Source organism: Phaseolus vulgaris, chromosome 9 (genome assembly GCF_051622355.1).
Source record: "Phaseolus vulgaris cultivar YP4 chromosome 9, ASM5162235v1, whole genome shotgun sequence".
Taxonomy (NCBI): Eukaryota; Viridiplantae; Streptophyta; class Magnoliopsida; order Fabales; family Fabaceae; genus Phaseolus; species Phaseolus vulgaris.
Genome location: NC_143506.1, coordinates 38,258,206 through 38,270,884, shown reverse-complemented (window position 1 = coordinate 38,270,884; position 12,679 = coordinate 38,258,206). Strand labels below are relative to the sequence as shown.

Below are 12,679 nucleotides of genomic sequence, written 5' to 3'. Positions count from 1 at the left end.
ACTACTATAAATATTATTAATAATACAATCACCATAAATTATTATTATTAATAAGAAAATTATTAATATTATTTTTATAAATATTATCATAATTATTTTTAATAATAATAATAATTATTATCATTATTATTGTTATTACTATATCAAATTATTAAATTAATATTTTCATTTTAATATATTAATATGAAATAAAATTATTAGTATTATTATTATCAAAAGTTATTATTAATATTATGTTTATTATCATAATTTTTTTTTTTATTATTAGTATCATAATAATAATTATTATTATCATCGTTATTATTATTAATATTATTACAAATTATTAAATTTCTATTTCAATTTTAATATACGTTAATATAAAAAGATTATTAGTATTTTTATTATCATAAATCATTATTAATGATAAAAAATTATTAATAATATAATTATAATTATTGTCATAATTATTTTTAATATTATTTATATTTCCATAACTATTACTATTATTATTATGTGAAATTATTAAATTATTATTTACATTTTATTATGTATGCATATAAAATAAATTATTAGTATTATAATTACAAATTTTTTTATTAAAATTAACAAAATTATTATGATTAGTATCATAATTTTTTTTCATTATCAATATTATTATTATTTAGCTTTTATTATTATTATTATTATTATTATTATTATTATTATAATTTTAATAATAATAGTTATTATTACCTTAATTAATGTTATTATTATATTATGAGTACGATTATACTAATATAAAATAAGATTATTTGTATTACTATTACCATAGATTATTATTAATAAAAAGAAAATTATTAATATTATTAATATAATTATTATCATAACTATTTTTAACAATAATATTATTGTTATTGTTATTATTATTATCATTATTAATACATCAAATTATTAAATTAATATTTTTATTTTAACATATATTAATATATAATAAAGTTATTAGTATTATTAATATTATTATTTTTATTATTTTTATCATTTAAAAATTTGTGTAATAGAGTTGGAACATTCATAAAGTTTATTTTCATTAAATTTATTTTTTGCTGATTAAATAAAAAAATTATTATAAATCTTTTAATTAGTATTTCCATTTTAATTTATATTAATATAAACATTATTAGTATTGTATTATCATAAATTGTTATTATGAATAAAAAGTATTATTATTTTTATTATAATTATTATCATAATTATTTTTGATTTTATTACTTAGACCATAACAGTTATTATTATTTTTATTATTATGTGAAATAATTAAATTAATATTTTCATTTTATTATGTATCAATATAAAAAATATTACCAGTATTATAATTATCGATAAACTTATGAAATTTAAAAAACTATTATAATTGTGATTATTATTATTATTACTTTAATTAGTATTATTATTATTTTAATTATATTATTATTATCTTAATTAACATTATTATTAAATTATTAGTATGGATAATTATGGATGAATATTACCAAATTATCAATGAATATTACTTACAAATACAAATATGGACACTAAATTATCGATACATTTTTATTTATGTTCAATTATCAATAGATATTACTATTGTCTATAGGATAAAATTTATTAGTAAAATCAAATTATTGACGGACAAGTGTCAATTTGTAATTTTCTGACAGTAAATCCAAAATTTCCTGTAGTGAAAGAGTTATAAGATAATCATTGATTTAGGATTAGGGTTTAGGATAAATCATTTAGAGTTTATATTCTAGTGGACTCTAAAAATGTGTATTTTAATTTTTATTTAGGCTTTTGTGTAGGCAACAACATGTGAAGTATGATTTTTTTTGGTAAAACTTTTTATTTATACCTTTCCTATATATGTATTGGAGCATCACAACCTCATATTCATATAATATTAATTATTTTTTATTGTCTTTTAGAAAAATATACATGTAAAAAAGGCGGAGTGGTAGAGTAATTGTGAATATACTTAATTTGAGGATCACAACATGATTTTTTTTATCAGTAATAAAAAAATAAATAAATGGGAACCACTTTAGAGGTAGTCAAACCTTTATACCAAAAGAGCTAGTGCCTTACCAATCTCCAACCAAGGAACACCTTCCAACTTAAATAAGGAACAACCAAACCAACTCAAGAAAGCATTAAACAACCAACCTCATACAATCCACTGGGTTCAAAACCCAGTTGGGGTACGTAAAAGAATTACAACAAGACTTTGCAAAAATCCAAGACCAAACATTTACCTAGACCAGTGCAAATACCTCGAGTGCATCTACCACGCCCCTGTCGAAGGTCACCGAGTTCCTATGTCTCCAAATTCCACTCATAACACCAACCCAAATCGCCCCCCAAACGTCATTAACCACATCAGAAGCAGAACACAACCTGAATTGTTGGAAGTTGACCAAAGGGTCCTTGTGAATAACAAACGACACTCCAAGCTACTCAAAACAAAGACACCACACCCGCCAGGTAAACTCGCAGACGGAAAACGGATGACTGGACGACTCTTCCACCTTCCCACACAAACCACACACTAGATTCTCTACCACCACCCCTCACCTTTCCAAATTTACCCTAGCAGCAATCTTATTCTCCATCACCCTCAAAGCAGTGACCAAAGCGGAAGGCAAAGCTTTGCACCTCCACAACTTACTGTAAACTGGAGAAACCTCCCCAACTCTATCCTTCCTAACCTGAAAATAGGCTGAGTTAACCGTAAAAGTATGAAACCCCCTGCCTTCCAAATCCAGCAATCTGCCTTCCCCGATTCCAACTTCGCCCCTTGTAGTAACTGAAAGAACTACTCTACCAGAGGTTTCTCCCATTCAAAAAAAGGGTCTACGCCATTCAAAGTGTCACACCCAAACACCATCAATCAAATTATCTAGTTCAGCCACCTTTGCACCTTTTGTCACACTAAGAGAGAAAATTCTCGGGAAAACACTCTTCAACGCTCCACAACTCAACCAATTGTCCTCTCAAAAAAGGATAGCCCTCCCCTCACCAACTTCCCACTCAAACCCATCTTCAAAACTTCTTCCCCAACCCTTTGAAGGCCACACCTCCTTCAAATCGTTGCACCAAAGAGAGCTCCTACCAACTTTACCTTCCTCTCTCAAGCTTCTCCACCCACCATACTTAGAAACGAGGATCTCTTTCCACAGACCACCCTTATCCGTACCCAACCTCCAGATCCACTTACCTAATAGAGCCAAATAAAACAACCTTAGGTCAATAATACCTAGACCCTCATTGTCACGAGGCTCACACCTTTTTCCAAGAGGCCCAAGCGATCTTCCTACCATCTGAACCCCATCCCCAAAGGAAATTCCTTTGTATTCGAACTAACTTCTCTGCCACCATAAAAGGTAACTTAAACAATGACATAAAAAATAACGGGATTGAGGAGAGAACTGATTTTAACAAGCAAATCCTCTCAGCCAACGACAGACACCTGCCTCTCCATCTTAACAATTTACCCTGAACTCTCTCTATCACCTTGCTCCAAAACACACCCCGTTTGTGACACCCTCCTATTGGCAACCCTAAATAAACAAAAGGAGTTACCATCACTTTACAATTTAGAATAGCCGCAAAACTCTGAAGCAAGCTCTGATCCAACCCCAATCCACCGATAGTACTCTTCACAAAATTGACCTTAAGCCCAGAAACAAGCTCAAAGCAGAGTAAGATCGCCTTCATATTGAAGACACTTTTTATATTAGCTTTACAAAAGAATAAAGTGTCGTCAGTGTATTGTAACATATTTACCTTCACTTTATCCCTTCCAACCTCCAGACTGTCAATCAAACTCTTCTCTTCTGCCATCCTAGAAATCCCAGCCAACCCTTCCGCAACTATCATAAAAAGAAACGGTGTTAACGGATCACCTTGACGAAGTCCCTTCCCAGGAGTAAATTCCCTAGTTGGACTACCGTTCACAAGCACCGAGACTGAAGCAGATTCTAAACATCCCTTAATCCAACGAATCCATTGAGCGCAAAAGCCCAACCTCTCTAGCATATAATAGAGAAAATCCCAACTTACCGAGTCATATGCCTTCTCATAGTCAACTTTAAAGAAAACACAACTCTTCCTTTTCCTTTTATGTTTTTCCAAAACCTCATTCGCCACTAACACACTGTCTAACAAACCCCTACCTTCCTGGAAAGCCGACTGTCTAATATCAATGACTTTACTAATCACCTTTTTCAAGTGTAGAGACAACGCTTTAGAGATGATCTTATATAGGCACCCGACCAACGAAATAGGTATAAATTCGCCAAGTTGCTAAGGGTTTTCTACTTTTGGAACAAGACATAGGAATGATGCATTTGAACCTCTAGGCCAATGACTCTTAGATGCGAAATCCTTCACTGCTGACACCACATCCGACTTAATGATTTCCCAGCAATGCTTTAAGAACCCAAAATTAAAACCATCAGGGCCAAGACTCTTAGAACTATCACAATTCCATACCGCATCCCTAATTTCTTTTTCAGAAAAATCGGCAATCAATAACTCATTATCTTCTTTCGAAATAGAATTGAACCTAACGTTGTCCAACCTAACTTGACATCCTTCTTTTCTAGCAAACCTTTCTTTGAAGAAAACTCTGACCTTGTCCTTAATCACCTCCTTATCCTCACACCACCGGCCGTCAACAAACATCTCATGTAACTCATTCCTCGCCCTTCTCCATGATGATACAAAATATTATTTTGTTATGAAATGTATGTTTAGGTTTTTGAATTAGTTTCTGTCCTAATAATAATATTATTATTATTAGTAACAGTAATTTTATTGATAATTATTATAATTTTTAATAAGACGGTTGATAATGATAATAAAAATTATAATAATAACAGTAATGATCCTTATGCAGAGACAGTATGTAGGATAGTGATTTTGTCTGATAGTTGTATTCCGAATAGTGTTTGTGGGATTGTTTTATGTTGTCACATGCCAAAAAAATATGTAAGCATGACTCACGGCTTATACCAGCTGCAGACCAAAGGGAGGTCTCCATCACTCAAAAGCAAGAACAGGACAACTACAACACCCAGGGAACCAATTCTCTGTTACCACATATCTTTCATACCTTACCTTAATATGTCTTCAACAATTTTTTTTATAACACTGATACGAATATTTTAGGAATAAGAATATTTTAAGAATGATTCAATCTTTATAAAGAAAAACATAAACATCCTATTAGCAACAAGCAAGAAAGTTGAATTGAAAATGAAAAATAAGTAAGAAATAATTGTGTTTAGATTGAGGAGGGGATTTGTGAAGAGGAGAGATAGTGGATTTGTGAGAATTAGAGAGAATGTGTGAAAATATGTGTGGATATTTGGATTGAGTGATGATTGAATGAATTGGTGAGGATGATTTATTGTAAGTTTACAAATTTATCCTTGTTATTAAAAAATATTTAAATAATAAATTATGATTTTTTTTTGTGTAGATTTGAATTAATTAAATTTTTCTAATATATAATATTCATAATTACTTATGTTTTTAATAAAAATTAAAAATATAATAAAATATTTTTTTTTTTTAAATTGAAATAAAATTATTAAATATATTAAAATTTATCAAAATAATATTTATTACTATATTCATTTATTATTTTATATACTATATATATTTTGCTAATATTTTTATTTTATTATTTTTATTATTTATAATTGTACGTTGTTATTAATAGTATAATTAAATATTTTTTATATTATAAATAAATTTATGTAATATTTAATTTTGTATATTGTAATAAAATACATGTACAAGATATTTCAATAAAATACAAAAAAATTCTACCTAAACTCGCACAAATATCTTTATTTTGTAAAGAATGAAAATCAGTCTCCACTCTCTCTCCATTCACTCCTTCACTCTCAAAACCATGAAAACAAATAAAAAAATCTCACACTTGGAAATAGAGACACATAAATCTTCTATTGAAACAAAGAAAATATTTCAAAATACTCTATCTTTAAAACTAATTTTATTAACCACTCCAATTCAAATATTTGGCTAACATATTGCTACGATTGGTTTTTATGCAACTATAACCTCTGAACCACAATAGGACTGAAAATAGAACATAGGGCTGCTTTTACCTGTTTCTGCCATGCTACCACACTACGGGATATACAACAAACTAATGATTTCTAACCACATTATTGTTAATAAAAAACATATCATTTCTATTTTAAAACATTTCGACTTTCTTTTTGTTCCAGAAGATAATCAAATTGAATGATGTGAAATTCAGGTCAAAGTATCTACACCAGTTCCATTTGAATAATATTAATGTCAAATCACATATTAACGCAGCAAGTCTAATATGATGTACACCATGCTTATTAAAAAATTGCTCTACACCAATTTTGAATTACTTTGATTCAGCTATTCTCAACTGCACTCAATTACTTAATCTAATAATTAATACACGGACAACAAAATAAAAAAATTCTATTATTTCATTAGATATATTTTTTCATATACTAATTCTATTTATATCTTTTAGAAAAACAAGAAATATAAAATAAAATGGACTTACGTAAGGTAATACGGGGGGCCATAGTCTACTATATTTCCCATTTATTCAGTACTATATTGGATGTCAGATTCTTATTAAAGTTCTGTTTCTTTTAACTTTATTCTCTTTATTCAAATTCGTTCCTCATGTAACATAAAAAATGTTATCTTCTCTTTGCTATTCAAACCTTTTAGGATCTGCCAACGTCGTAGGACTCTATTGTTATACTATAATTAAAATATTGCATAATAATTTCAAACAATAAAATATTTTTTATAAAAAATAATAAATAAATATAGATCATTTTAGAGTGATGAAATTCTTATACAACGGGTTGAAATCCCACATCGACTAGAGATTAAAGTCTTTCATTATATATAAGTAGTACAAACTTCAATCTTATGAGCCGATTTTATAAAGTTGAGTTAGACTTAAAGTCTATTTCTTAACACAATGATAAAAAAAAATAAAAAAAATTTTTAACCTCAATTTAAATCAATCTCCTAACCAAAAAATTTCGATTAACCTAAAACTCAATAATATCATCCATTATTCAGAACATTATATCAAAATCTAAACAATAAAATATATCATCACTGTAATTGTTTCGACCCAGTCGCCACCTTACAGAGCACCTAAAAGGAAAAGAGCCTTGACTGTATTACAACCTACAGTGACGAGCTTTGGACATCATCTGACCAAATATTTGCATTTGGAACCTGTCCAAATATACTCATTCCAGTGACACTTCCTTCCAAAATATGATAAGCCAAGTCAAAAGAAGAGTCCAACTTTTACACTTCTTCAAGAAGGCTAAGAATCAAGTCAATAAGAAGGAACCAAAACTAAGAGTTGGAACCCTACTCAACTGCATCATACAGAGGCTGCTTATATATAAAGACTTGAAACAAGAACACAAATACTGAAGAAAGACCAAAGTTGTTTAAGCATATAGAAGGGGCAACGTATGGAGAAAGAGAGATAAGAGGGATCTTTTAAGTTTTGTATTTGTTGGAGATTAGATTTTGATGTGTTAGTATAGTACTGTTATAAAGAGTGAGTTCTTGTGTTCTATATATTTATTTATTATTTTTTGCTAAAAAAATGGAGAAAGAGAGATCATCAGGAGATGAAGAAGTGAAGTATCGTGGTGTGAGAAAGAGACCATGGGGTAAGTTTGGAGCAGAGATTAGAGATCCAACAAAACCTACGGGAAGACAATGGTTGGGGACATTTGACACTGCAGAAGAAGCAGCTAGAGCTTATGATCGTGCAGCCATTGGTTTGAGGGGTGCTCTTGCGATCCTTAATTTTCCCGATGAGTATTATTCTCATCTTCCTTTTGTGTTCTCAAATTCTTCTACTAAGGACAATGGAAGTTCTTTTGCTATGAAGGAAGTTATTGAGTTCGAGTATTTGGATAACAAGGTGTTGGAGGATCTTCTTGAGATAGAAGAGAAGAGAAGGAATAGTGGAGATTAGGAGCTTGACTGCATTTTGTTTAGTTCCTCTTCTTTTTTCTCTCCTTGTATTGATATCTGAACTAAACCTGTGTTATAGTGTTCAGATTGATTTCCAAAAATCTTCCCCATCCCCCGTTTAACATTGATTCAATTGAAAAAATGTTGCAGTTAATGCAACAAAATCTTGAAATAATAGCGGTTTAATGTTTATATATATGGAAAAATTGTTGGTCCAATGTGGTTAATGAAGTAGGATTTGGATGGTAGATACCTGAAATCTCACAGTTCAATGTGGTGAGGGTACATACGTTGATTCAGATATTTACAAATCATGCAACTCTATTTCAGTAAGCATTTGCTCTACATGGTGTTTCTAATTTCTCTAAGCTTTTTTATTTTAACTTGAGTTTCGTGATTAGTTTGGGATTAGTTCTGTTGTTACTATAATGTTTCTTGATTATTGCTCTGCTAGGTGGTGAAATATTGTATGTTCTTACACGTTATTGGTCTACTGCATTATACTGAGATTCAATATTATATCATCCTCTTGAACTGTCAATCAAATCTCTTGGTAACTCTTATTACATTTCTCAATTTTAGTTATGATTTGAGGATTTCTTTATGCTTTCTCAGACACTGAAAATATTTTCTTTTAAATTGATCTAGATTTTTGGCAGATGATGATGTTGCGATGCTGTAACCTGAGAAAAAGGTTGGCAATCTTAAGGTTGATGGCTTCTTAATTACGTTGCGTTTGCTCTCTTGTTCTTTGTTATATATTCGCCTTTGTAATATCTCATAATAGGTTACAGTTTATTTAATTTCCTTTGTGTTAATCAAACATAGGTCTAGGGGTGTTATGAATTGGATTTTTCAAAATCCAAAATCTAGATTTAATTCAAATCTAATAGAATAGATTGGATCTAAATACATATCTATTTTAACTGGATGAAATTGATTTAGATTTTATTAATTCAATTTAAATTTAAATTTAGATTAAATCTATTTTGTCAATTAGAGTAAATTTGATGTACGATTGACTTAAGTGTGTATTGGTTAGACACATGTCCAACTTAATTTGGTCAACCTTGGACCAGTTCGTCTTGATCTCACTGAGTCTTACTCCACCTAAATCCAGTTGAACTCAACTCAATCTTGGTCCGACCTAACCTAATCTCGATCGAATTCGATTCGATCTAGGCCCAACACAAAGTGCAGGTGTTTGTGGCTAGTAGGAGTTGAAATGGGCCCTATGCTACTAATTGTAGGGCTTGGAAAGTGACAAAATGGATGTCACCTTCACATAGCTCTGTTGTAAAACTGTTGTTGCAGCTGTTGCACAAATCTGAATTTGGTTTTGTATCTTAGCTGGATAAGAGGTGTGTAGAATCATGTATATTTGGTTATGATGAAAGGAAGATAGTTTATCTAATTAGGGAGATATACTTTTATCTTCTATGTTGTTATTATGGGTATAACATTACTTTTGGTAGCCATGTTATCCTTGGAGGAGGCAGGTGCTTGATCTTTTTTTAGAGATGATAGTGTTTCTTGCATTGTATTTTGTGTGTATAGGGTTGGATTACCCCTTAAATACTCCAAATAATTCATTTATTCTTAGCCGATAAAAAAAACATATAGAATGTGAAGAAGAAATCATGCAGTAGAAGGAACTTCTAGGAGTGGTGTTTTGGATGCCACAACTTGAGCATGTAAAGAGATCCTTAGCAAAGAAAGTAGTTAAGGTTTCTACCTTTTAGCAGAACCAACATCAACGACAATCAACAATTGTTCTTGGTTATTTACCTTCGGCATGTTGGGTGGCTGCATTTAGTTTGGAGTAGCTCTTGGTGATGCAAACTTTGTGTTGTCATCGGTGCTACACCAACTAATCTGGTAAATTGTGGAACTGAAATGAACAATAGGTGTATCTTTTGTTATGGTAGTAGTCTTAGTCTCAAAACTATGTCCTTTGTTGAATGTTTTCTTGGTTGTCTTTTTGTATCTATATCCCTATGTGAACATTAGTGTAAGTTGTTTTTGTATACGAATTGGAAGGTCTTTTAAATGCTCAAAGTTATTTAATTTATTTATTGTCGATAGAAAAGCATGTACAATGATAATACTAAGTGTACATGTGATTAAGATATCTCTCTATTCTATTTAGTATCTCTTCACTTTTGTAATTCACAATTAATCATTATACTTGTAATCAATTGTAATTAGTGAAATTCTTCAATGTAATACTTGTAATCAGTGCAATCATTGGAACTTGCTTGCAAAACAAAAATTAAGTATAATTCAATTTTGGAATGAAAATGTATAAGAAAACTTTATTTTTGTTCATTGTTCTTCGTTGCATGAGTTAACTACCACTACAAGAAAATCATGAAATAGAAACTAATTTTAGAGACAAAAAATAATTAGTTGTTATATTAACTAAATTAGAGACCATTTTAGAGACTAAATCATTTTTTGGTTTCTAAATTAGTTTATGTTATTGTTAAATGGTTTCTAAATTGGTATCTAATTAGCAACTAAGGTTTTTGCTACCAAAATTAGAATCAAAATAATTGGTAGTTAAAATCTTGGTAGCTAATTAGATATCAATTTAGAAACTATTTCACAATAATAAAAACTAATTTATAAACCATTTTTTTAGTTTCTAAAATGATATCTACTTTAGTTACTATTGCAACTAATTATTTTAGTCTCTAAAAATTGATTTTTATTTTATGATTTTCTTATAGTGTACTCTTGGTCATCATCTAATGCTTTGTGAAAATTATTAAGAAGTTAAGTTCAAAACTATGAGATGACATCATCTTGAAAAAAAGTTTTCGGAAGTTTTATTCAAAACCTTGTTTCTTAATTTTAAATTTTCTTAAATACGTTGATGACTAGTCGACTACATTCCACTATCGAATGTGAGAATAAATTTCTAATCATTCCATACATTATAACAAATCTTATTTGTAGACAATGAAACTAGAAGAATTAAGACATGTATAAACATGGTAAAGGACTCAAACACTACAAAGATAAGAAAAATCAGATTTTTTATTCAGATTAATGATCCATATCAACCATTTCCCTTTTGTTATGCTAAAATTTTATCTGCATGACAAATAACCATGACAAATAACGTTCTTAAACACAACTTTATTTTGTGAGAACAAAATATTTCCTTTTACTTAAATTGGGACCAGATAAAAATTAACACATTTGAGACTACAATCCAGATGAAGCGTAAATTCCAATTGTAAGACATATGTGAGAACAAAGAGCACCATCCCATAACTTGCGTTAGTGCTTTTGTTCATTGATGAATTCCACATACGACAGCAGGGATGGAAGCAATAATACAAACAAAAAAAATGGCAATGAGAGAAAACGTGACTGCAAGGTGAAGAAGCAGAACCCCTTCGAAGCAGAGTAAAACAAAAAGTCTGCTACCAAAATTTAGATTTCTTAAATTCACTGTTTTGTTTAGCTGTGGTACTGTGACCAAGTTACTTGCTTCGAATCATTTTTACAGATTTTAAAGATTTTTTTTTATAAAGGTTGAAACATTTTTAATTAATTTTATTTTTTATTAATAAAAAAAAATTCACTGTTCGGACATGCATAAGTAGAGTTACCTTATCACTTGAGATTTTCTATCCCAATGTTCACACTCGATGTCATAAATCCAAAATCAATAACTTTATTTAGAAGTAAATAAAATGTTCAATTTATTTTATTTATATTTTGCTGGCGAAAAAAACAGAAACTGCGTTTTTCCCCCATTGATTCATTTACCGAAAAGGAAAAATTAAAGGCGTTTTATCTAACCAAAAGAAGATTACTGTATGATGAAAATAATCTTCTACTCAAAAGGTTCAAGAATGAAAAGAATCTTATTAATATATAGGTCAATTCAGTAAACACCCAAGGTCAAACCATGTTATTAACATGATTGTTCGTTGTTCTTAGCAAATTTGAATTAGGTCACCACAGTTAATTAATTTAAAAACCAATTCAAGACGCGCTATTTCCACCCCCACATAAACCTAATACAAAAATTGCACTCAACATATAACATAAAGATATTTACCCTCTTCAAATAGTCTTTTTTTTGGGTCAACTTGTCAAAAATATTTTGTAATTTTATACAATCACAATTATTTTTATTCTTTTTTTTATTAAGTGTAATTTATATTTTATTTTAGAGTTAAATATATTTTTTATTTTTGTATTATATAACACAAAATTGATTTTTGATCTTGATTTAAATTTAAACCATCCAAATACTTATAGTATAAAAATAAGTCTCTATGTAAATTTTTTTTTTCTAAATAATTGTTAATTTTTTTTTTCAAAATTTATTAGTTTTGATTATGTTTACTATGATTATTTCTAACTATTTTTATCGAGAAAAGTTTTGTTGACACTACAAATATTGAAAATCCATTTCTATTAGATTGAAGAAGTGTGATTATTTCTAACTATTTTTATCGAGAAAAATTTTGTTGACACTACAAATATTGAAAATCCATTTCTATTAGATTGAAGAAGTGGAATTTTATCATTTACTTACTACAAATATATTGTTTGAAATTTCAATCCTGAATGAAAATTAATTTTGTGTTATATAATAATAAAATATATATATATATAT

General features: G+C 29.1%; 1 protein-coding gene across 1 annotated transcript; it reads left to right on the top strand.

Annotated features, from left to right (window-relative positions):
* The first annotated feature begins 7,478 nt into the window (after positions 1 to 7,478).
* LOC137821609 (ethylene-responsive transcription factor ERF098) lies at positions 7,479 to 8,227 on the top strand. Its single transcript, XM_068626289.2, has one exon. The coding sequence runs from the start codon at positions 7,661 to 7,663 to the stop codon at positions 8,036 to 8,038; it is 378 nt and encodes a 125-aa protein (XP_068482390.1). The 5' UTR covers positions 7,479 to 7,660; the 3' UTR covers positions 8,039 to 8,227.
* The last annotated feature ends 4,452 nt before the right edge of the window (positions 8,228 to 12,679 follow it).